The sequence below is a fragment of the Salmo salar genome, chromosome ssa10, assembly GCF_905237065.1.
Source record: "Salmo salar chromosome ssa10, Ssal_v3.1, whole genome shotgun sequence".
Classification (NCBI taxonomy): Eukaryota; Metazoa; Chordata; class Actinopteri; order Salmoniformes; family Salmonidae; genus Salmo; species Salmo salar.
In genome coordinates this window covers 94,446,838-94,474,081 of record NC_059451.1, presented here as the reverse complement: position 1 = coordinate 94,474,081, position 27,244 = coordinate 94,446,838, and the positions used below count along the sequence as shown (strand labels likewise).

Here is a 27,244-nt window from a genome sequence, read left to right as displayed (position 1 = left end):
GTATAAACCTATCTCTATGCTAGTTGCAGTTTTGAATAACGCCGGCTAGTTAATGTTGGAAGTACCCTTCTGACTGGGCCACCTCGTTAGCATTTTAATAATCTCCTGTTATTTCTACTAGGGGCACGCAGTCTGGGCTATGTTTTAATGGTGCTACACATTTTTGGGGGACAAGAATATTCAAGAAGCGCAGTCTCTTTGGCACAACGATAAACACACACACATGTTCGGCGTAGATTTGATTGCTCGTTCCAGCAATAGTGTCCGCCATTTTGATTTAAAATATGTGAGCATCCTTTTCTGTCTTGCTCCAATCTTCAGGATAAAAGCGACAACTAATTTACTGAACCTCTGATTGTCCTATACACAGTTGGAAGGGTCAGGCAGCTTCTGGTGAGTTGACAAGGACATAGGACATATTTGGTTAAATAACCTGGACGTGCATCACCAGTTGACTGGTTTGGAACATAAACAAAATGCTCAGCTAGCAGGTTAACAACACTGACGCACTGAAGCTAAAGTCAAGGTAGGTACTTGTCGTAGCTTAGCTGAGAATTCTCAACCCCACGATATCGTGGAGATGATAGTTCTCAGATAGTCGTAGCTGTGACATGGCAAGATTGCAATAATCAGCCTGCCTATATACTCAGTCTAACGTTAATTAGCAGCGCGTAAGCAAGCAACAACATCCTGATCCTACTAGCTAGCTAATATATGCTCAGACATTTGACAGTCATGGATAGCTAGCCACCTTGCTACGCAGCACTGCATCCTAAAGATAAGGAGAGTCAGCTGTGTGTGCTGGAACACACTAATTACTGTTATCTCTCTCTTATCACTTTCAGGTTTCAGAGGTAGTGCTGGAGTGTGTGTGTGAGAGAGAGAGAGGGAGGGAGGGAATGTGTGTCTTGAGAGGGTGTGTGTAATCATCCATACAGATTCATGACCATTCCTACCTGCATATTTGAGATAAATGACTGAAGAGGTTTGACATAGGACACACGTTTTACTAAGGTAAGAAGAAAACACACTCACACATGACACAATATGCTCACTTAAAGGTACAATCTAGACTATCTGTTCACTTCAGGTTTAAAGTGCTTCCCCTGTAAACTGAGGGTGTGTCTGGCTGTCACCCCCAATCATACCCCCTCCTTGCATCCCTCTTTAGCAAGACCATAGGAAAGCTCATAATACACAAGACCAAACAGAAAAATGAAAGTTGCAAAACCTATGATACACAGAGAAGTTGGTGTCTTTCTATTCACTGTGTCTCTCCTCCCAGCAGCAGCAGCCATGTTCTGGAAGTTTGACCTGCACACGTCGTCCCAGCTGGAGGCCCTGCTTGAGAAGGACGATGTCACGCTCACTGAGCTCATGGAGGAGGAGGACGTACTGCAGGAGTGCAAGGCCCAGAACCGCAGGTTAGTCTTTAGCATTAGCCCCTGCACACTTTTTATTAGCGTTAGCTTTAGCATTTCCAATGCTAACAAGTGTCTGTTGGCTCCTCTCTGGGCCCCAGGCTGCTGGTCTTCCTGTCCCAGGACACCTGCATGCAAGAGCTGCTGCACCTCATCACCACAGAGCCCCTGCTGGTCTGGAAGAGACCAAACGCTTCAAGTGAGTCCATACACACACGCCATACGTCCAGTCAGTCACTGGGATGCTTCACTGAGCGTGTGTGTGTGTGTGTGTGTGTGTGTTCCAGGCACCCTAACATAGCATGTGAGCTGCTGACAAGTGATGTAGGGGTGATAAATGATAAGCTGGGGGGAGAGAAGCCCCTTCTGGACATCCTGTACTCCTTCCTGGAGCAGCCCCCTCCCCTCAACCCCCTCCTCGCATCCTTCTTCAGCAAGACCATTGGAAACCTCATCACACGCAAGACTGAACAGGTACAGTAACAAACACATCTCACACACAGTTAAAGGGATACTTCTGGGTTTAGGCAATTAAGCCTTATTTCCTACTTACCCAGAGTCAGACAAACTCATGGATACCATGTTTATGTCTGTGTGCGCAGTTTGAAGGTAATATATCGTTAGCTTAGTGCATTTGTTGGAAGTCTCCACAAACTACTAGCCAGCTCCTCTCAAAAGCAGGGAAATGGACCGAACTACTTCAAAGCTGGGTGGTTGGTCATTTATATTCTTACAAAGCTATACATGGTAATCAATATTTTATAAATGTGTAAATTATTGTGATAATCATAAGAAATGTGTCACATAGAGATTGCAATGTTATATCTGTCTGTGGCACTACCCATGCGCTCACAGATGCAATAATGGGACAGATACAGCATTGCGATCTCTGTGACAACGGAGCAGAATGAGGAAGAGGATAGAATCTTGTTTCTTATGATAATCAGTCAAATTAACACATTTATAAAATATTGACTTGTATAGCTTTGTAAGACTAAATGACCAACCACTCCGCTTTGGAGTAGTTAGGTCTATTACCCTGCTTTTGAGAGGAGCTTGCTAGTAGTTCCTGGAGACTACCAGCAATTGCGCTACGCTAACAATATACTACATTCAACTTCATTCAAACTGCATGCAGAGACATAAAAATGGTGTCCATGAGTTCGTCTGACTCTCGGCAAGTAGGGAAAAAGGTGTCGTGTCTTTAGGCGTCATTAAAACTGAAGACTCATTTATCAAATAACTCTGTAATTATTATTACGCCGATTAAACTGATTAATCGTGTAACTGTAATTAACCAGGAAATCGGGGCACCGAGGAAAATATTCAGATTACAAAGTTATAATTTTACTAATATAACTTTCAGATATTTAAATATCTGATCAATTAGTCTTCTGATCAATGACGTATTCTTTACCTCACGTCAGTCTCATTCCAAACGTCGTAAATTGTTGGTTACCTGCACGAACCCAGTCTTCACTATGAGTCATCCATACATCAATTGTCTTTAAAATCATTTATTTACTAACTAAGTAATTCACAGAAATGCATAACAAACAGTAGATATGGTTACAAGGAAATCATAGGGGGAATGTCCCCTAGTGGGCTAAACTGGCATGGCGGCTTGTTAGACAAAAGGGGAGTGGGGGTCAGCTAAGAAGGCCCGACAGAGTTGATAATTATAACAAATTAAATTCTAATCCTTTGCGCATGAACGCTCACTCATTCGGGAATAATTGCAATCAATATATTTACGCTCAGTGTGTCGTCGGGATCTCTGTTGAAAAGTATGTTTCTGTTGGAGAGTCTGTCCGCCCTCTCTCTGTCGTGGTTAGAATGGGTAGTTCAGAGTGACATTCATTCATGTCGTTATAGAATAGCAGTGTCGGCGGTTGTCGGTCTTCGTTCAATGATACCGAATTCCTAGCTGCAGACTAGTAATTAATATCAAAGACCTGTTCTTATTCTGTCGGTATCGATAGTCTAAGAGTTTAACCACGTGGTATGGTTAAAAGTTCAGCAAGAGGAATGCATGGTCAAACCTTGGCCCTCTCGTTATCGAGGTAAGCTGGTCTCCAACCTTTAGCCATCTCGTAATTGAGGTAAGCTCGGTCTCCAACCTTTAGCCATCTCGTAATTGAGGTAAGCTCGGTCTGGTGATATAAAACCTAGGTGGGGGTTTTATTCGGAAGAGCAGAAAAGGGCCTGTCCCATGACGCCAGACCATAACTGTGCTCATGGGTGGTCCTCTGATTTAGTTAGACTCCAAAGGGAATTGGAGTTTCCTTCATTAAACAGTCCAAAATCACATTACACAATTTCACAAACAGTTCCATCCTTATTCATTCATTTTATACAACCATTTAGATGTTAGTCTCATACCTGAGACTCTTCTATAAACATGATTATGGTAATGTTAATAATTAATAATAGTTATATTAATTAATAGTTATTAATAGTATTATTAATAGTAATAATAATAATTTCCTCCCGGGGAAGGACTGCCCGTTCCATGATCTCGCCATCACGGTTGACAACTCCCTTGTGTCCTCCTCCCAGAGTGCTAAGAACCTTGGCGTGATCCTGGACAACACCCTGTCGTTCTCCACTAACATCAAGGCGGTGACCCGATCCTGTAGGTTCATGCTCTACAACATTCGCAGAGTACGACCCTGCCTCACACAGGAAGCGGCGCAGGTCCTAATCCAGGCACTTGTCATCTCCCGTCTGGATTACTGCAACTCGCTGTTGGCTGGGCTCCCTGCCTGTGCCATTAAACCCCTACAACTCATCCAGAACGCCGCAGCCCGTCTGGTGTTCAACCTTCCCAAGTTCTCTCACGTCACCCCGCTCCTCCGCTCTCTCCACTGGCTTCCAGTTGAAGCTCGCATCCGCTACAAGACCATGGTGATTGCCTATGGAGCTGTGAAGGGAACGGCACCTCCATACCTTCAGGCTCTGATCAGGCCCTACACCCAAACAAGGGCACTGCGTTCATCCACCACTGGCCTGCTGGCCCCCCTACCTCTGAGGAAGCACAGTTCCCGCTCAGCCCAGTCAAAACTGTTCGCTGCTCTGGCACCCCAATGGTGGAACAAGCTCCCTCACGACGCCAGGACAGCGGAGTCAATCACCACCTTCCGGAGACACCTGAAACCCCACCTCTTTAAGGAATACCGAGGATAGGATAAAGTAATCCTTCTAACCCCCCCCCTTAAAATATTTAGATGCACTATTGTAAAGTGGTTGTTCCACTGGATATCATAAGGTGAATGCACCATTTTGTAAGTCGCTCTGGATAAGAGCGTCTGCTAAATGACTTAAATGTAATGTAATGTAATGTGGCCGTATTGTCTCATGAGTTTCACAAAATTTTACCAAACGGACCGTTCGTAGCTGGATTCTTCACCAATCTTTTATACCTTCTCCAGAACATAAATGTCGTTCGGTTCTCCAGTTCTGTGAGGTGGAAGAACTCCTTTGTTCTCTCTATGAAACTCACTCTGTCTCTATACTGTGGCCATGAGGAGAGAATCTCCTCATAGGAATTTACGACCGCTCTTACAGAGCCTGGTGTCAGAAGTATAGAGGTCGGGGGATGGTGCATAGAAAAGGCCTGGTGCAGAGGGAGGGGGGTCAACTGTGCTCGCTGTACCCAAAGAGGGCAACGTCATGACAAAGGCTTAATTGCCTAAACCCGAAGAATCCCTTTAATGGTTATAATCGGGTTGTTGTGTTCAGTTTTCTGCAGAGCAAGGAGATTTCTTCTCTCTAGTGTAGATTAATAAAATTGGTTATAATAATCTATATGGTTGAATATAGGTTTTCAGTTGATCTGGTTGACAGGTGGTTGTGTTGTGGTCTCTGTAGGTGATCTCCTTCCTGCGGGGAAAGGAGGGTTTCCTGGGTCTGGTTCTTAAACACATCAACACATCAGCCATGATGGACCTCCTGCTACGCCTCATCAGCTGTGTAGATCCTGCTCCTCTCCGACAAGACACACTCAACGTATGTCACACACACACACACACCCTCAGCGTGACGTAAAATATGTAATGTATGTTTGTGTTCCCTCTGCAGTGGTTGAATGAAGAGCGGCTGGCCCAGAGGCTCATAGAACTCATTCACCCAGGGAAAGACAAGGAGGTATGAGACACACACACACACAATCTACCGATGACTAGAGTGCTGTCAGAGGAGTAATGTAGCCGAATGTGTTTCAGAGACAGTCGAATGCGTCCCAGACTGTGTGTGACATCATCCGTCTGAGCAGAGACCAGGCCAATCAGCTCCAAGAGAATTCTGAGGCCGACCCTCTGCTCGCCGTGCTGGAGTCGTAAGTCTCTCTCTCTCTCTCTCACACCCTCTCACCCTCTCACCTACCTACCTGTAATGTCCTGTGTGTTCCTGCAGGCAGGAGTGTGTAAGTCAGCTGCTGGACAACATGTTTGTGGGCGAGAGCACAGAGAGCTGCATCGTCTACGGAACTCAAGTCCTTCTCACCCTACTGGAGATCAGGAGGCCGGGGTGGGTGTTCCATTCTCACATTCCTATAAAGCCTACCGAATAGGATGTGTAGGAATTTGGTCACGGGCTAGCCTCTCTTTGACTCACAGATTTTCACATCCTAACTGTGTCTTTGGTGTGTGTGTGTGTTCCAGAGTGGAGGGTGTGCTGGATGTGTGTGTTCTGGGATATGAAAGGTGTGTCGTCAGCAGCATCCTGCAGGCTGTCCAACCCCACCTCAAACACTACCACCAACTACTGCTGGATCCTCCCAGGGTAAACTCGCACGAGTGCACACACACACACACACACAGGGTTGGGTGGTATCCAGATTTTCATATTGTCATACCGTCCTTTTCTCATCCTGGGATTTACGGTATTAGTGCACAAGGGGGCACCAAAAAAATTTAAAAGCCCATCGGGTGTTTATTACCAGAATGCTAACAAAATTAGCACAAGTAATAGTGAGTGAGCGCAAATGAAAATAAGCAAATTGCAAAGACCGACAATCCAGCTCATAAAGTTATAGATGTGTGTGTAGGAGCTACCGAATGTCCTTTTTGGTGAGTTTGGACATTACAAAGCAAATGTGAACAGGAGACATTGTGCAAAGGAACAAAGTTTTGATGCATGCTTGTCTGAAGGAAGGACAGTACTGGCTCTGGATTCAGCATGTGAACAAGCTGTGTTTGTGTGGTATCTGGAGTCGCTAGGGCAACTGGGCCTGCCTGCTCTGCCCGGTGAAGAGGGGGGGAGCAGACAGGCCTAGAATGGAGAGAAGAAAATGCAAGGAAATTAAGATAACCCATCCAAAGGGCTTTGACTTCTCAAACACGGCAGAAAGCTAACACGATATGATGCCCCAATACCTTATTAATTCAGCCACTTACTCACAAAACTAGCAAGTTAAACTTAGGGGTTGCTATCAAATCAGTTTATTTGTCATGTGTGCTGAATACAACAGGTATTACAGTGAAATGCTTACTTACAAGCCCTAACCAACAGTGCAATTTTTAAGTAAAAAATAGGTATTGGGTAAACAATAGATCAGTGGAGAAAAAAAAGGAAATAGACAGTGAAAATAACAGTAGCGAATTTTTGTACCGGTACAAAGTCAATGTGCGGGGGCACTGGTTAGTTGGGCTAATTGAGGTAATATGTAGGTGTATAGTTAAAGTGACAATGCATAGATGATAAACAGTAGCAGCAGTGTAAAATAGTGTGTTTTTCATGCAGGAAAAAAGATGCAATGCAGAAATATCTTGCTGCGTTTTGTCGACGCAGATCTAAAATGCTTCTTATTGTAATTTCTGCTCGGGATCAGACCCATTTTGTGCTTCAGTTGCACTTCTCCACTTGGATGAGAATTCGCAAACGAACCGGCATTCTATGACCAGACAGCACTCTGACTGATGTGTAGCTACTTTTACCGGTACTTTTCTCTGTGTAGCCAGATTAATTTTCTCAGGTAAAATGCTAGATTAACTTAAAACAAAACATTAGGAAATGTAGCTGGCTACATTCTTTCTATAAATACACTTTAGAAATATGGCGGCCATGCATTATTTTTGCAAAAAAATACCATGCTTTTTCATTGTAAGCTCATTTACTTATGTGGCTGCCGGCCAAATAGAGTAGCACTTCTGTTGTCATCTGATGAAAATTAAGCTATTTTCTGCCAAATGTGTTGCACTGATGTATTTTCTGTGATGGATAACTTTAGTTGCACGTCCCTGATCACTCTAGTGAAGCAAAAAAACACAACTTTCAATATAAAACGCGACCCCTGTCAATACACAGCTGGACTCAACCTGCTCCCGCTTTCTCCCGTTGTGCTATTTACAAACAAACACATGGCTCAACTGTTCTGTGGAACTAAGGTAAGCTTCCTAATGTAATATGACCGGTGAAATGAAGAACGCGATCTGCTTTATCTCTTAACATATTGCACAAGTTGACTGCAGGTATTTACTTAAGTATATACAAATATAAAAATGTATTGGGAAAAACTTCAAATAAATAGTTGTAATGTTGTTGACGGTATTGAAAAACCATCCTGTGGCTATTTCCAAGTACCTCAGTATACCGCGCAAGCCTACAGACACATGCACACCTTCAACATACACACATCCCGTATTCTCTGACTATGTCACCCTTCCAGTCTTGCGGTGTTATCTGTTATACATTCTTGGAGCTGTAATGTCAGCTATTCAGCACATCATAAAACTAAATTACACCTGTGTCTATGTGCGTGTGTTTCTAGCGGACCCCCATGCTGACCAGTCTAGGTGTGTTGGAGGTGCCACTGGGTAACTGTCGTCTCCATGTGGCCAGACTAATGGCCTCCCTACTACAGACCACTAACACGAGTTATTACACCTGTTTTGACGACACGATTTATAACAACACCGTCACACTGGAGCTCTGCAGACTCCAGACCATAAACCTCCTACTGGTGAGTACACTCACACACACCATGTCCTGGTTTGTATACATATTTTATCTGTTAACCTGTTTGTGTTGTGTGTTGCAGGACCTGTTCTTTAAGTACACCTGGAACAACTTCCTGCACTTCCAAGTGGAACTGTGTGTGGCAGCCATCCTCAGCCACTCTGCTCAGGAGGAGAGGCCCCAGGTTGGCCTGGTTATCCAGGAAAGGCCCTTGGTTCCCCTGGAGGACATTCCCCAGGCCAGCTTTGTGGCCCAGGAAAAATCCATGTTTCCCCAGGAGGAGAATCCTCAGGGCAGCCTCCTGACCCAGGAAAAGCCCAGGCTTCAGCAGGAGCCCCAGGAAAAGCAGGCCTTGCCTGGCCCCAAACCACCACTGCCCTCTGTTCCTCCTGACATCTCCACACATAACCCACTGGTGACCCATGTACGTGTCTCTGCCTGCCTGTGTTTCTCTGTAACATATTCTCTCTCAAGGTCTCCCTCTCCCTCACTCTTTCTTTCTTTCTCTCCATCTGTAGTTGTTTCAGGACTGTCGTCTGGTTCAGAGGATATTGGAGGCCTGGGAGGAGAATGATAAGACTCAGTAAGACACTCAGTGCCGGAGAAAATAGAGCCCTAAGGAGGCGCAAGTGTCAAACGCACATTAGTTTGCAATTTTGTAATGTAAATACTGGTGCAGTGGCATTTTCCAGCCCTAACGCCAGGTTCGGCAATTTACCTGTCTAACATTAGCGAGGAGGGGTGGCAATATTTGATGTGTGTCATTAAAAACAAGCGCAAAAGTGAATACTTCATGCAGCGTTAATGGGATGTTTTAAGACCCACAAAAAGCATGTCTTAAGGGTAATGCAGTTAATAATGACATGGACTTTGAGAGTGGAAGTGCAGCCTTACCAGCCATAATGCACAGTGCCCATGGAAGAGGGATGTGCCGGTGAATCTCATATTTACAAACATAAAAAAAACGATTTTATTTAAAGACCAAGCATAACCTACCCTCCCCTTAATCAAAGTTGATTTAGCAGCATCGCATAGGTGCATCTTTTTATCCTGGCCATTAGCCAAGTAGCCTATGAATGAAGGCTTCTAAATGGTCTACTGAGAGTGCTTTGAAATATTTTAGGTTTTTGCCCTCATGCTATCCATCTCCATTTTCAAAGAGCGCCCTTCACCCGATTCCCAAAGACATGCTCCTCCAAACTATTCAGTCCTCCTATAATGCCATATCAACGGCAGATTTGTTTGAGAATCTGCCTCGCACATAAGCAACGATACAATTGTATTTTGTATAGTCATGCGAATGTTATGAGTAAAGCCATTTAGGCCTACGTGTGTACATGGTGCCATGGAACGAAAGAAGCGATTTTATGATATAATGCTTCTGACCCTGTCCGATTTAGAAATATTGTTGGTGTTTTAATAAACAGATTGCTTGTTTTGTTTGATATCAAGCCCTCCATAGGATGCCCTTACCCGAGGCTACTAAGGCTGGTTCAACAGCAATGCGTTGTTTTTTATCCTGGCCTTGCAAAGTAGCCTTCCATTAAAGGTGTTTAAATGGTCTATTCGTCAGAGTTAATTTTGCTTGTTCGAGTATCCATCTCCAAAGAGTGCCTCATCTGGTTACCAAAGACGCACTCTAGACTTAATTAAATTATTCTGTCCTATAATGCAATATCAACGGTAGGCGTAGGTTATATTGAGAACGTGCCTCACACATACAATTTATGAGTCTAGTATTTTATTTTATTTTATTTTAGGAGAAGTGCAATACGTAAAGACATGTAGGCTTGGTTAGGCTCGTTGAAGAGAATTGCAATGTTGACCACCAACACTCCAAACAGGCTATTGAGCAAACACTGGATTAAAAAAAAATTATAATAATAAAACCATTTTTTTTACTGTTGCTATTTGTTACTGTAGCCTATGCTATTTAATAAACTAGTATCAATCCACAATGGACCAGGATGAGAATATTCTGTGCCCCCAGACGAATTGGTGTTGATGAAACAAAACGCATTCAGTATTAAGCCATGGAACATGTTGATTGGCCAGTGAGTGGCCAAGCCCTCATCACACCGACAACGTGTTTATTCATCAAAACCCAGCCATTTCATGCCACCGCCAGCTATTGCGCTCATAATTCCCTCTGTGAAAAAAAAAATTCTGACACACCCTGAACCTATTAAGCTCTGCCAGCGCTTAGATTTACCACTGCGTTAGATTTGTTAATAGAGCCCTCAAACTGTTAAAGTTCAACAGTTCAGCTGTTTTTGCTCCTGTTTTGTCATAAGTGATTGGTGTGTAATAGTGTGTCACGAGTGTAGGTTGTTAACGTTTATAAATGTAATTGTCCATGTTACATTTTCTCATGAATGTGTGTGTTCTCAGGGCAGAGGGGGGTATGAGGAGAGGCTACATGGGTCACCTGACAAGAATCGCCAATACTGTAGTCTGTAACATGGAGAAAGGACCAGTCCGCACCCAGATCAGCAACCTTATTACAGGTAGGGCTGTGTGTGTTACTTAGGCCTACGGACATAGCAAGCTTATTGTAGAGTGTATGTGTGAAGTTCTCTACTGTCTGTGTTGCAGAGCTGCCTAAGGATTGCAGGGGGCGCTGGGAGAGCTTTGTAGACCAGGCCCTGACAGAGACCAACAGGAAGAACACTGTAGACCTGGTACACATACCTGCTCACACAAATGTACACCAGTATTTCCCCTAGCATTTTTTTCAGGAGTGGTGGCAAGGGTAGGTAGGTGGGGGGGGGGTGTAGATTGCTACAAGCGGGGGACTTTGTCAATAAGCCAACGTCTATCCATTTAAAAGCACGTCTCGGCAGATGTGTATATATATATATATTTGTGTGTAGATTGAAGGACAACAACAAACTTAATCCATTTTAGTATAAGGCTGTAGCGTAACAAAATGTGGAGAAAGTCAAGGGGTCTGAGTACTTGCCGACTGCATTGTACGTGCATACAGTGCATTCGGAAAGTATTCAGACCCCTTGACTTTTTCCACATTTTGTTATGATACAGCCTTATTCTAAAATGTATTAAATAGTTTATCATCAATCGACGCACAATACCCCATAATGACAAAGCAAACTTTTTTTTTTTTTATATACTGAAATATGACATTTACATTAGTATTCAGACCCTTTACTCAGTACTTTGTTGAAGCACCTTTGGCAGTGATTATAGCCTTGCGTCTTCTTGGGTAGAAGCTTGGCACACCTGTATTTGGGGAGTTTATCCCTTTGCAGATCCTGTCAAGCTCTGTCAGGTTGGATGGGGAGTGTCGCTGCACAGTTATTTTCAGGGCTCTTGATCGGGTTCAAGTCCGGGCTCTGGCTGGGCCACTCAAGGACATTCAGAGACTTGTCCCGAAGCCACTCCTGTGTTGTCTTGGCTGTGTGCATAGTGTCATTGTCCTGTTGGAAGGTGAACCCAGTCTGAGGTCCTGAGCGTTCTGAAGCATGTTTTCATCAAGGTTCCCTGTACTTTGCTCCATTCATCTTTCCCTCGATCCTGACTAGTTTCCCCAGTCTCTGCCGCTGAAAAACATCCCCGAGCATGATGCTGCCACCACCATGCTTCATCGTAGGGATGGTGCCAAGTTTCCTCCAGATGTGATGTTTGGCATTCAGGCCAAAGAACCTTGTTTCTCATGGTCTGAGAGTCCTTTAGGTGCCTTTTGGCAAACTCCAAGTGGGCGGCGGTGCCAGTTACTGAGGAGTGGCTTCCGTCTGGCCACTCTACCATAAAGGCCTGAGTGGTGGAGTGCTGCAGAGATGGTAGAACCTTCCAGAAGGACAACCATCTCCACAGAGGAACTCTGGAGCTCTGTCAGTGACCATCTGGTTCTTGTTCACCTCTCTGACCAAGGCCTTCCTCCCCTGATTGCTCAGTTTGGCTGGGTGTCCAGCTCTAGGAAGAGTCTTGGTGGTTCCAGGCCACTGTCTTCTTGGGGGCCTTCAATGCTGCCGAAATGTTTTGGTACTGTTCCCCAGATCTGTGCCTCGACACAATCCTCTCTCGGAGCTCTACTGTCAATTCCGTCGAAGTCATGGTTTGGTTTTTGCTCCAACGTGCACTATCAACTGTGGGACCTTATTATATAGACAGGTGTGTGCTTTTCCAAATCGTGTCCAATCAATTGAATTTACCAGAGGTGGACTCAAAGTTGTAGAAACATCTTAAGGATGATCAATGGAAACAGGATGCACCTGAGCTCAATTTCCAGTCTCATAGCAAAGGGTCTGAATACTTATGTAAATAAGGTATTTTTATAAATTTACAAAAACATTTAACCTGTTTTCGCTTTGTCATTATGGGGTATTGTGTGTAGATTGAGATTTTTTTTTTGTTGAAACATTTAATTCATTTTAGAATAAGGCTGTAACGTAACAATATTTGGAAAAAGTCAAGGGGTCGGAATACTTTCCGTTTTATATAAAATATTTTATTTTGCAACAGTTTAGCAGCTAAATGAATATAGGGGGAACTCTGCATACCACAAATATAAATGCAACAATTTCGAAGACTTTTCTAACAGTTTTCAGTTCATATAAGGAAATCAGTCAATTTAAATAAATACATTTGGTCCTAATCGATGGATTTCACATGACTGGGCAGGAGCGCAGCCATTGGTGGGCCTGGGAGGGCATAGACCCACCCACTAGGGAGCTAGGCCCAACCAATCCGAATGAGTTTTCCCCACAAAACGGCTTTATTACATACAGAAATACTCCTCAGTTTCATCAGCTGTCCGGGTGGCTGGTCTGAGACGATCCAGCTGGTGAAGAAGCCAGATGTGGAGGTCCTGGGCTGGCGTGGTTACACGTGGTCTGCGGTTGTGAGGCCGGGTTCACCAGATTGTCTAAAATGACTTTGGAAGCGGCTTATGGTAGAGAAATGAACATTCAATTTGAGAAATAAGAAATAAAATACAATTCTGGGATCTTTTATTTCAGCTCATGAATCATGGGACCAACACTTTACGTTTATTTTTTGTTCAGTATACATATGTAAAACCCCTGGCTTTTGTGTGTTCCAGGTGTCTCACAACCTGCGCTCCTCCAGTGAAGACGATGACCGACAGAGTCCCTTCCCCAAAGAGCTGTCACTGCAACAGGTACACACACACACGAATTTAGAGATAGTCATCTACTGCTCCTACTCTGTCCTGGTAGCTACCATGATCTAGTTCTGTTTTATATGGCTGATATCTTACAGACATTCTCAGACTACCAGATCCAGCAGATGACTGCTAACTTTGTGGATCAGTTTGGCTTCAATGACGACGAGTTCTCAGAAAACGGCGACAACATCAGGTAAGACGCACAAACGCCGACATTAAGTAAGTTCCCTAAGTGGTTCTGACTTGATTGTGACTGAGTGTGTTTGTTCTGTGCTGCAGCGCCACCTTTGACCGGATCAAAGAGATCAACTTCAACGTGGACACAGAGGACACTGTGAGTGACTGAGTCAATAGCCTCTACCTCATATGCGCTTCCATTTTTGAAATTTACTGTCTGTCGTTACCTAAAATGGTCTTGGCGTACAGTCATGCAGGGAATCTATACGCATACATTGTTGTGTTTGCGTACACTCACAGGCTAAGACTGCAGCATTTGAGGCCTGCACTAAAGAGAAGATCCAGTTGTTTGATGACAGTGAGGAAGAAGACATCTGGGAGGAGAGAGAGATCAACTATACTACGCACACCAAGTCTAGGACCAGGTACACACAAACTCAGATTAACAATACAACACTCCAGGACTATGCACACACACACAGGCCTACATATATGCCATCTTAATTTGAGCCTGCTTCTCACAGCAGGAAAATAATCCTTCAACAGGAAATGTGGATTATAGTTCATGGAAATGTTTGTGTGGGTTAATAAAAAAAATTGTTAGGGAAAATCAAATCTGACATTTTAAAGTTACAAACTTTAGAAGCCTTTTTAAGCCTTGAATACACTAGAATTTGCATTTCCTGCTGCTCAGGAAAATTCTTTGTGAAAACAGAGTGATCAATTTTAGACAGCAGATCTACATACAGACACACAAGTAATGCTCTCTCTTGGTTTCTCAGGTTTGGGGGGCCACAGACGTCTGTTGGATCGGCTCAGAGTGATGGGATGAGCGATACTCCTGATAAGTCAACAGGTTCTGACACAAAGGAGGGGGATGTGCCTCATGAGGTCACAGGTCAGACTGAACACAGCAAGAACATCAGCCAGACGGAGACTGCACAGAGTAAGGATAACTATTTGACCCCGAGTCTGCTTGGGTGGGTGGGGGTATTTCATGGGTTTGCTGCGGAGTGTTTTTGTTTGTGGGGTGTTTTTGTGATTGTGTGTGGTTCTAGTTTTCTTTGGTTGTGTGTTGCTGTGGTAGTATAAGTTTCTGCCTGTTTTGTTTGAGTGTCTGGCGCTTACTCTGAGTTGTCGTTTCTCTCAGGCCCTGGCTGGGCGGCTAGTTTCGGGGAGGTGAACTTTAACTCCCCCTCATCTGGAGTGGGTGTGGACCCATGGGGTAGCCCCGCCCCCAAGCCTGGAGTGGGCGTGGACCCATGGGGTAGCCCCGCCCCCAAGCCTGGAGTGGGCGTGGACCCATGGGGTAGCCCCGCCCCCAAGCCTGGAGTGGGCGTGGACCCATGGGGTAGCCCCGCCCCCAAGCCTGGAGTGGGCGTGGACGCATGGGGAAGCCCCGCCCCACAGCCTGTAACTACAGAGGCTGAGAAGGGCTGGGCCAAGTTCACTGACTTTCAGCCGTTTTGCTGGTGAGTGCAGCCACGTTTCAGCCCATTTTTTTTTTAACCTTCTGCTGCTCATGTATAGGATTATATTCTGACACGTGTGTTTGTGTGTGTTCAGTTCAGAGACAGGTTTGAGGTGCACTTCCCCAGTGGACTCGGAGATCTGTGGGTCAGACAAAACTAAACCCAGCCAGGGAATGAACCGTAAGTCTGTGTGTGCTCTCCCTGCATTGTGAGTTGTGTTTGTGTACACTGAGTGTACAAAACATTAGGAACACCTTCCTAATATTGAGTTGCACCCCCCTTTGTCCTCAGAACCGCCTCAATTCGTCGGGGCATGGACTCTACAAGGTGTCGAAAGCATTCCACAGGGATGCTGGCCCATGTTGACTCCAATGCTTCCCATAGTTGTCAAGTTTGCTGGATGTCCTTTGGGTGGTAGATCATTCTTGATACACACAGGAATTGTTGAAAAACCCAGCAGTGTTGTAGTTCTTAACACACTCAAACCGGTGTGCCTGGCACCTACTAACATACCCAGTTCAATCTTTTGTCTTGCCCATTCACACTCTGAATGGCACACATACACAATCCATGTCTGTTGTCTCAAGATGTAAAAATCCTTCTTTAACCTGTCTCCTCCCCTTCATTTACACTGATTTTGAAGTGGATTAAACAAGTGACATCAATGAGTGATCATAGCTGGTCAGTCTGTCATGGAAAGAGCAGGTGTTCCTAATGCAAAGTGTGTTCACTTTGCAGAGCATGTGTGTATAACCGTGTGTGTTTTCTCTGCAGCATGTGTGTGGAGTGTGTGTGTGGCAAGGAAGGCTCCGCTGGTAGCATCAGACACCTCTTCATCAGGAGGCTCAGACAGCGAGGAAGAGGAGGAAAAGACTGAATCTGTTACTATGGAGATAGTATCCAAGGAAATGGTCACTACAGAGACCTTCGTCACAACCGCCGGACTGGAGACCATCAGACTTAACATGAATGTCAAGAACGAGAGAGCTGGCTTCACCAGGTATATACAGTGCATTTGGAAATAATTCAGACCCCTTCACTTTTTCCCACATTTTGTTACGTGACAGTCCCTCATTAATCTACACACAATACACCATAATGACAAAGCAAAAAAAGGTTTTAGACATTTTTGCAAATAGATATTGTTTTTAACTGATCACAATTGCATAACTATTCAGACCTTTTACTCAGTACTGTGTTGAATCACCTTTTGGCAGCAATTACAGCTTTGTCTTCTTGGGTATGACGCTACAAACTTGGCACACCTGTATTTGGGGAGTTTCTCCCTTCTCTGCAGATCCTCTCAAACTCTGTCAGGTTGGAGGCAGCCATCACCATGCTTCACTGTAGGGATGGTGGCAGGTTTCCTCCAGACATGACAATTGGCATTCAGGCCGACGAGTTCAGACCAAAGATTCTTGTTTTTCATAGTCCGAGTCCTTTAGGTGCCTTTTAGCAAACTCCAAGTGGGCTGTTATGTGTGTAAAGTTTCAGGTTGATCCAGTGACGCATTGCAATACTGGACAATATTTAGTATCAAGTTTGCCCAAATGTGCTGAATTGGTCAATTGATACATTTTCAAGTACATAACTATAGAGAATATACAAAAATGATAAGGTAATACAACATTTAAGTGTACACACTCCCAGTAATGTCCTACATGATGGATCATTAGCTCATACACTGACTTTCACTCATCTAGATGGCCGGGTGGATGTGGAGCCAGAGACAGCAGGGGTTCAAACTGTAGAACCCAGTTACTACATTTTAATATAAAAATAGATTTTAGCAAACAAAACTATGCTAGCTTTTATCTCTGGGACCCTCCGGATGAAAAATCAGAGCAAGATTACTAAGTACATTATTTACCTTCAGAGGTGAATGTATCAAACCAGTTGGCGTGATAATTTGTTGTTGTGCACTCTCCTCAAACAATGGCATGGTATTTTTTTCACTGTAATAGCGACTGTAAATTGGACAGTGCAGTTAGATTAACAAGAATTTAAGCGTTCTACCCATATAAGACATGTCTGTCCTGGAAAGTTTGCTGTTACTTACAATTGTCATGCTAATCACGTTAGCGCATGTTAGCTCAACCGGTTAAAAGTTCAATTGTGGAATTTCTTTCCTCAATGCATTTGAGACAATCACTTGTGTTGTAACAAGGCAGGGTTCGTATATACAGAAGGTAGCCCTATTTGGTAAAAGACCCAGTCTATATTATGGCAAGAACAGCTCAAATAAGCAAAGAGAAATGACAGTCCATTATTATTTTTAAGTTTCTTCAAGTAAAGTCACAAAAACCAAGCGCTATGATGAAACTGGCTCTCATGAGGACTGCCACAGGAAAGGAAGACCCAGAGTTACCTCTGCTGCAGAGGATACCAGCCTCAGAAATTGCAGCCCAAATAAATGTTCAGGTAACAGACATCTCAACATCAACTGTTCGGAGGAGACTGCATGAATCAGGCCTTCATGGTTGAATAGTTGCAAAGAAACCACTACTAACGGACACCAATAAGAAGAGACTTGCTTGGGCAAACAAACACAAGCAATGGACATTAGATTTGTGGAAATCTGTCCTTTGGTCTGATGAGTCCAAATTTGAGATTTTTGGTTCCAACTTCCATGTCTTTGTGAGACGCAGAGTAGGTGTACGGATTATCTCTGCATGTGTGGTTCCCACCGTGAAGCACGGATGAGATGGTGTGGGGGTGCTTTGCTGGTGACACTGTCAGTGATTTATTTAGAATTCAAGGCACACTTAAGCATGGCTACAACAGCATTCTGCAGCAATACGCCATCCCATCTGGTTTGCGTGTAGTGGGACTATCATTTGTTTTTCAACAGGACAATGACCCAACACACCTCCAGGCTGTGTATGGGCTATTTGACCAAGAAGGAGAGTGATGGAGTGCTGCATCCGATGACTTGGCCTCCACAATTACACAACCTCAACCCAATTGGGATGAGTTGGACTATAGAGTGAAGGAAAACCAGCCAACAGGTGCTCAGCACATGTGGGAACTCCTTCAAGACTGTTGGAAAAGCATTCTAGGTGAAGCAGGTTGAGAGAATGCCAAGAGTGTGCAAAGCTGTCAAGGCAAAGGGTGGCTTGTATTTCAATGTATGAAATAGTACAATTAAAGAAAAACCCTTGAATGAGTAGGTGTATCCAAACTTGACTTGTACTGTATATAGACAGGAGTGTGCCTTTCCAAATCATGCCCAATCAATTGAATTTACCACATCTCAAGGATGATCAATGGAAACATGATGCACCTGAGCTCAATTTAATCTCATTGCAAAGGGTCTGAATACTTAAGTAAGTAAGATATTTCTGTTATTGTTTTTTTACGAAATTTGCAAAGATTTTGAATAACCTGTTTTCGCTTTGTCATTTATGGGTTGTGTGTAGGTTGATGGGGTGAAAAAATAATTGAATCCAATTTAGAATAAGGCTGTAACGTAAACAAAATGTGTTAAGTCAAGGGGTCTGAATACTTTCCAAATGCACTGAATGTAGGAAAGTGCTCATTTGGCAGTGTCTTATTTCTGATATCTTAACTCACCATGTGCACCACTTCTTTTCTTTTTTTTTTCACCTCACAAGTCAACAAAGTCTGTTTTTTTAACATCCATTGCGAATGATAGTTCCTCAGTATTTGAAATATCTTTCCAACACTCCTGGCCTCGCTTACCACTAAGCCACGTGAAAGAGCTAAATATCACAATCTGATGATCCCAGTGGAAATGTCATAAACAGCTGACTGTCCCAAGCTCACACAACTCTGCGGTTAGGGATAAGTGCCTTGCTCAAGAGCACATTGGCAGATGTTTCACCTAGTCAGCTCGGGGATTTGAACCAGCAACCTTTCGGTTCCTAGAATGTTGCACTTCACTAGCAATAGTTCAAGACAGAAAGGGAGGCAGAACAAACAGATGAATGTGATTTGAAAGAACCATTTTCTGCTGTTTTTATTTGTCGGCCTATGTATTTGACTTAATTGACGATGGAAGTTATAGGCCTACTGCTGCATCTGAGTTATGCTCTCATTTCTTTAGCCGCAAGTGGATCAGTGTGTCAATATGGCAGAGGCTTGTGCTCTCCCAATAGTGTAATTTACATTTTTTGATTTTTATAACTTTACTTTTATGATTAACCACGTGACAATGATTTTGAGAAACAAACATTTTTTAAATTAAACTGTTCCATGAAAAATGCGCATGTAAAAATAATCATAACTGGTTCACAGATTGGTAGGACAAATTGTAAGCTTCCCCAGACTTGAAACTCACCAGCTGCCTATGGTCTTTACTATTACATCCATTCAAAAAATGGTGAACGCAGAAGCACGTGCACAGATGGGAGGTCCCGTGAAAAAACATGCCCTCCTATGGAAATCAACGGCCCCTCCCAACTAATTCGTTCTGGTGCCTGGTCTGAGTATGTTCCCCTCCCTGCCTTACTGTCCACACCACTCATCTCATCTTACCTTCTCTCCTTCCCACCGTCCCAATACTCATTCCTCCCACCTCCTTTCCTTCTCTTCCTCTCTAATTTCCTCTCCTCTCTCTCATCCAATCCCCCAATTCCACTCCACTTTCCTCCACTCCCCCATTTCCTCCCCTGTCCTCCTTATGTAGTGTATGAGGTCTCCAACCACTGAGTGTTGCCTGTGGAGTTTGTTGCATTGGGAGTGTTAGAGTGTACAACACTTTGTAGACCAAAAACCAATGGTATGTGTTGGCCACAGGTTAATTCTGTTAATAAGGCATTGAACTTTGTGTGCAGCTGCATGATAACTAACTGTATGTGTGTGACCTTTGGCTGGACATCCCTCCATTCCTCTCTGACCCTATCACTATGCCTCTACTCTAGGTCTACAAGGGGCAAATCTGAAAAGGCTAGAAAGTCCTATATAGTGCACTACTTTTGGCCAGAACCACATAGGCCTGCCACATAGGGCTCTGTCTAATAACAGTGCCCTGTACAAGAAATAGGCTGCTATTTGAGACACAACCCAGATGTTCTTAGTTGTGCCTTTTTACATTTTACAGTGAGGTTGACATGAAAGAGAAGGAAAAGGAGAAAAAGAGGGTGATGGGTGGAGAAGACCCGCTTAATGCCACAGCTGCTCCTCTCACAGATCGGCCTGCCACCGTCACAAAGTAAGTGTGTTTCTGTCTGTCTGTGTTGTGTACCTGCTTCTTCACTGACACCACCCCCTCCACTCTCCCCACAGAGAGACACCCTCAGCAAACGGACCGGCCTAGTACTGCGCTACCACGACACTCACACACATACACTCCATTCCCTAGCTAACACAACCACACTCCACTTCCCAACAACACTCTATGCCATGCAACATCCTGTATTTGTGAGCAGTGCTGCCCTGTCATTGGTCCATGTCAAGGACAACTATGGTGGATGAGTGGGACAAAAAGCAGAAGAGAAAAGCCATTTCAGAATCCAGACCACAGCTCCTAAACACCAACAACCAATAAACAGATGAATGTGATGTTTGTCCTTCTGCTGAAGTCTCTCCTACACACCTATCACCACACTGGGATGTGTGTGCACGTTAGTGCTGCACAATTAATCAAATTCACATCGACATCGCAATATTGACATGTGCAATGTCCTTGTCTCAACATCCAAAATGGCAAGCAATATTTTTAAAACACCGCATAAGGAAAGTTTTTATAGTTTACTCTGTCATCCCTCTTGCGGCATATTCCCACTCACACCAAGACACTACCCCCGTCAATCAAGCAGCGCAGTTCCTCCTCCTCTGTCAAATGCAGTCAACAGATTGTTATAAACAAGAACGATGCTTCTTTCCACGTTGCTTCCTAATATACAGTACCCAGTCAAACATTTTGACATACCTACTCATTCAAGGGGTTTTTATTTTTACTATTTTTCTACACTGGAAAGCTCCAACAGGTGCTTCGCATATGTGGGTACTCCTTCAAGATTGTTGGAAAAGTATTCCAGGTGACTACCTCCATGAAGCTGGTTGAGAGAATGCCAAGAGTGTGTAACACTGTCATTAAGACAAAGGGTGGCTACTTTGAAGAATCTAAAATATATTTTGATTTAACTCTTCTTTGGCTACTTCACGATTCCATTTGTGTTACTTCATAGTTTTGACGTCTTCACTGTTATTCTACAATGTAGAAAATAGTGAAAATAAAGAACCCTTGAATGAGTAGGTGTATCCAAACTTTTTACTGGTACTGTACGTCATTGTGTTTCTATGATTCCAACAGTTCACCCAAGTGTTTTGATCTTCATCACGAGTCAAATCGCAATATTTGGTTAAAAAAAATGGCTATTAATTTTTGTGGGCTATCGTGCAGCTCTAGCACACGCACATGATCCAGCTTTATGTAGTCTTGTTTGTTCTTATCTCTCCAGCTGGGTGTTTTGGTTTTTTTTGCACTTAACTTAAGCTCTTTGTTGAGTAGAGAGACTCTACTCCCGCTGTAGTCATCCTCAGCCCAGAGCAAAGTTTGAGGCCTGGGGAGGAGGCGAATGGGTAGTCAGTACTGACTAAGATTCTAAAAGCCAAAATGTGTTCTAAAAATGTATTCCTAGTTTAATTTATTTGACTCAATCATTTTATTATAGAAAATAATGATTGTGTCTGTGCTGTCTCTTCGCTTGCGTGTGGGTGCGTGTGGAAGATTTGGGATATATTCTCAGGTTAAAAGAGCAGTCCTGTGGATGTGATGAAAGCACACCTGTGTGACGTCACACAAACACACACAGCATGAGTACACACACATACTCAGTACACATACACAGAAGAGACTATATATATATATATATATATATATATCTCGCACCACTACCTGAGCACACACACACCACTACCTGAGCGTGCGCGCACACACACACACACACAAAGTGTCAGACATACACCACTACCTGAGCACACACACAGTCACACCCTTCCACAGAGCTGTGTAAATGTAATATTGTGACATTTGAACCTGTATTAGGTTGTGGTATAATGTAAACGTATTATGTAAACAGTATATAAATAAACACTTATCTATTTTTGGTATCAATTCAGATGTATCGGAAAGCGGTTTGCTCTGTGTGTGTGTGTGTGTGTTGAAATGAGGCAATAATGATGTCTGTGTTTTGGTTTTTACCCCAGCATCAGACCCTGTAACCCTGCTACATGCTTTCACCTGGGTGGGGGGGGGGTCGCATGTTTGATATATTGGAAATGTCCACATACATACATTTTTACATAGCTTTGGTGAAGGATTTAATGGAATGCATATGTTCCATTGACCAGATTGGCGCACATTCAACAAATTTGATCTAACGAAGTAGATATTCGTCAATTACAAATATCATGATTATTGTAACAGGCCCACAATGTTGGTGCTTAAGTCCAATTTTGAGTTATTTCGCTGCATGGAATGCCGATGGTGTCTGGGATTGCTAAATACTAACTCCCATTCATATATAAGCTGGTTAGCAGAGCTAGCATACAGAAATCAGGTAGTCAAATTTGTTTTTAACTGTAATGCAGTTGATTGGTAACGATGATATGAACATGTGTTGCGGTTGACATCCATACAAGCATTCTACTTTTAGAGACTCGTGATCTTTCCCCGACGCATTTCCATGGCATTATTCCATTATTTTGGTCAAGTTCAATTGCTCTCTTTACTGCATCTATGCTACAATCATGTTCTATCATCCCATCAGTATCAAAAGAGCTCTCTCTCTCTCCCTCCTTTCTCTCAGAGCATGTCCTTAATGTTATGTGGTTTTATGTTTTTAAAGCATTTTGTGATGGTGTCACAACCACCAAGGTTTTTCCTCACAGCTGAGATGTTTGACTTAAAGGAATCCGTTACAAATATTAACATTTTTAAATAACTGTTATATGATGGGCTTTTATCCACAGATCGTGATGCCAAAGTGTCTTCCAGAGTGGGCTGGGTCTCAATCCTATAAGAGATAGTCTTCTTCCTCAGAAGTGTCCAGGGGATTAAAAGGGGTTGTGTAAGTGGTAAAGGCTGAGGTTCAGGAGAAGTATATAGGGAAGGTGTGGAGGGTAGAGACAAATGAAATGGGCTAGTTTTGGGACTGGGAGAGGGATCCACCCTGAGTCAGGGTTTGAAAAAGCGAACTAGTTGTGTGTACAGGGTTACATCATACCTTCACCCCAACACCACATCTGACCCATACGTGTGTGTGTGTGTGCGCTCTGAGGTCAGAAGCCTTTTGTAAAGGGCGTGGCTGCTGGTGGTTCATTTCTGTATAAGTAATAGGTATGTTACTGTTGTCAAACCCTAGTCTGTACGTTAAGATATCAAACTAATAAATATGTCAATCATCAATACTGCTTTCTGAATGTGATTGCTTAATGTGCTGAAATTATTTGAGTGTGGCGTGTGCACACACACACACACACACACACACACACACACACACACACACACACAAGCAGCAGCCAGCACAAATACAGTATGTTTATCTTTAGTTCAGGTGAGTAGTGTGGTTGGGTTCCATTTGCTGTCCAAAACACAAAAACATTATACACACGGTTATTTAGGTTAGAATGAGTCAATAACCCCTCGACTTCCACACACAGCTACTCGCAGACAAGAAACACCTGCATTCTTTCTGATAGATCTCCCTCCCTCAGTCTCTGTGATATGAGACACACAGTACAGACACTGCTGCTCTCAAATCAGATTCCTGATGAGTTTGAGGCCAAACATACTATCTCACACACAGTCTAAAACACAGACATTCTGTCTTTCTTACTCTTGCACACTCAGTGCTGCTCTGCTCTGTCGCGAAGCACCGCCACAATGCGTAGGCTACATTAAGTCGAGTTTCACCGGTTAGCTGTGAAGCCAGCTGTAGACTATTGCAGGATTGTGTTTGAGTCTGTTATTAAATGTGTATGTTTACTGCTTTTCATTAAATTATGTATGGCTACAAATATTGTACATATATTTTGCCCATATGAAGGAATCTTGTAGTCCAGAACTATATAGATTTGTTCATATGAGCAGAATATTGTATATTTGTTAATGTGGTTATGGAAAGGCCGAAGGCTAAAAACAGCCAATATCTAGTTTCTACAATGTATTTTTGTTTCATCTTTTTTTTTTTACACCGTCCATTAACATCAACCATTCACTATAAAACCTTTATCAACAAAAAAGCTTACCAAAATACAAAAAAATATGAGAGAAAAAAATAAATGGGCCAAAAACATTTTATTTAAAATAACCAAAAAATTAAACAAAAATAAGAAGGCTACATGACAATGAATCGCCATTAAAAACTAGTTCAGGTCCAAATCTTCCAAGAATGTGCTTAATATTTTGGTCTCATACGGATTTTCGTTGAAATGGATGTGTCATGAAGAAGTGTCCAAGTAGGCTAAGTGCTCATTTTTCTTAGATTCATTTTGCAGTGTCTTGTCATTTATCATTTGTGTGCTATAAAAAAAAATGTTATTGTAATGTATCCAGTCATGTAGAATTTCAGGAAATTATTTTAGAAAAGGCTATGTTTTTCTCAGACTATGTCCCCGTCAGCCCCTGGTCTTCAGGGCTGCGTGCCTGGTTATGAAACTCTGGTGAAGTCCCTGTTGCTTGTTCTGACCTCTAAGAATAATGAATGCCGAGGGTAGCAATGCAGAATATTTGGACTATTAGCATATGAACGACTTGCAATTCGATTGCTGGACAATCAAAGCCATCCATCTAACCCATTTATTCAGATCTGGTAGTTCAAAGAGGATAGTTTCAAAGGTAATCGATTGGGCCTAGTTATTGTTCATTAGCGGCATACATTTGCATTCATTCTCTTAAATCTCTTAAAATAGCCTATACTCGTCTTGTGCAATGTATAGCCTTCTGCCCTGTTGGTGAGAATCTTAAGCTAATAATTATTTAGACATGAGGTGAATATCAAAATAGTTTTAAAAGATGCTGGGTAGATCTTTAGTATAAAAGCTCAAATATGGTAAAATATGAAATAGCCTACATTTTCCGTATCATAATGAGACTAAATGAAATTACATAGACCAAATGGATTTGGTGATGTTTTCCTATATTAAACGGACCTATTAGACTGTTTAAAATGTAGGGGGAAAAGCATTTTCAGTGAGACTTATTTCTGGAGAGATTAATTTTTAAAATTAGAAGCTCGAACTGTTTGGGCATAGACCTGGAAAGTATGACAGAACTTTGCAGGCTATCTCTGCAGTAGATTGCAACTCCTCCCCCTTTGGCAGTTCTGTCTTGATGGAAAATGTTGTAGTTGGGGATGAAAATCTCAGAATTGTTGGTGGTCTTCCTAAGCCAGGATTCAAACATGGCAAGGACATCAGGGTTGGCAGAGTGTGCTAAAGCAGTGAGTAAAACAAACTTAAGGAGGAGGCTTCTGATGTTAACAAGCATGAAACCAAGGCTTTTACGGTTACTGAAGTCAACAAATGAGAGCGCCTGGGGACACACAGGGCCTGGGTTAACCTCCACATCACCCAAGGGACAGGAGGAGTAGGATGAGGGTACGGCTAAAGGCTATCAAAATGGTCGTCTAGTGCGTTGGGGACAGAGAATAAAAGGAGCAGATTTCTGGGTGTGGTAGAGGTAAACCCAGGCATTGAGTGACGATGAGAGAGGTTGCATCTCTGGAGGCACTAGTTATGCTAGGTGAGGTCAGCGCATGTGTGGGATGTGGGACAAAAGAGGTATCTAAGGCATGTTGAGTGGGGCTAGGGGCTCCGCAGGTAACTAAAACAATGATAACTATCCTAAACAACAGTATACAAGGCATATTGACATTAGAGAGAGGCATAAAGCAATCACAGGGGTTGATTGGGAGAGCTAGCTAAGACAACAACGGGTAAGACGACAGATAAAATGGCGATGAATGGGCAGAGAGGGTCAGTTAACTACACACAGGGCCTGAGTTCAAGGCTGGGGCTGACAGATAAACAAAATGGAGTACCGTGATTAAAGAAGAGTCCAGCAGGCATCAGCTATGTAGCCAGGTGATCATAGGCAGGGGCGGAAATCCCGGGGGGGACACGACCCCCCCATCCTGGGAAAAATATGATTTGTCCCCCCCAATATATCACTGAAACATAACTATGTAATTTAAATAATATTAATAATACGCAATGAAAGCAATTGTGCTGATTATAGACACTTAATAGCGCGTTAAGTTTCAAAAGATTGCGACCCCCCCCCACCCTTTGCCTCACAATGGTTTGATCCACTGCCAGTTCCTTAGCTTGCTAGGTAACAGAGAGGTCGTATCTACTGTCTGAAAGGCACTCAATGCACGTAACTGACATGAGGTTAATCCAGTCAATCGCGCACATACACTAGCTGAATATGCAGAGCTAGCGCGCAAATATTAACTATTAAGCTAGCTAGTATCTATTCCATTTATGTGGCGTCGTCAAAGATGGAATCTTTGCTATCGTCAATTTATTCCAAGATCAGCATGCAGATGATGTAAGTTAGTGCTTCAAAGTCCCTGTGATAAGGTTAGCGATAAACTGAAATCCAAACTGAACAGAACTACACAGTCTTCTACCATTGTCTTAAATATATTTAATGGTCTCGTTGCAAAAGCTAAATTGTCGCAAGGGAACTTTTATTTATTTATTTATTTTATTTCACCTTTATTTAACCCGGGTAGCAAAGATTATAGCAAACACCACTGAAACTGTATTGGTGCTCGCTAGCTTTGCAAATTCAGCTATTGTTGGAAGCCAGCCAATATGAAACAAACTATTAAAATTACAAAAGGTTGCAGCATACGTTGTGTAAATGGTGAACTCATACAGCTGTCAACTCTTGTCATTTTAATCTGTTTCACATTTGCTAGCTACCTTTTAGATCGAAGCCCAAATAGAATGATTGAAGATGATAGAAGCCCATCTCCGACTGTAAATAACCTACACACTGTGTGTGTAGCCAGCCAGCCAGGTAGAAAAATGACAGAAAAATAAAAGACGGACATCAGAGTATTTTTCAATACACCAAAACGCATAGTAAGAAC

At 43.0% G+C, this 27,244-nt stretch overlaps 1 protein-coding gene across 1 annotated transcript; it reads left to right on the top strand.

The window, feature by feature from the left end:
* The first annotated feature begins 97 nt into the window (after positions 1–97).
* LOC106561245 (serine/threonine-protein phosphatase 6 regulatory subunit 2) lies at positions 98–23,547 on the top strand. The gene is given in 26 exon segments (XM_014124980.2): positions 98–526; positions 846–1,014; positions 1,286–1,424; positions 1,523–1,587; positions 1,590–1,620; positions 1,709–1,895; positions 5,292–5,429; positions 5,502–5,567; positions 5,645–5,757; positions 5,835–5,948; positions 6,083–6,203; positions 8,191–8,382; positions 8,461–8,802; positions 8,897–8,961; positions 10,770–10,885; positions 10,974–11,059; positions 13,441–13,518; positions 13,620–13,717; positions 13,804–13,858; positions 14,002–14,126; positions 14,484–14,647; positions 14,852–15,173; positions 15,268–15,353; positions 15,948–16,173; positions 20,236–20,346; positions 20,421–23,547. Coding segments are annotated over 24 exon segments (3,060 nt in total). The 5' UTR covers positions 98–526; positions 846–1,014; positions 1,286–1,296; the 3' UTR covers positions 20,452–23,547.
* Positions 23,548–27,244: the final 3,697 nt, after the last annotated feature.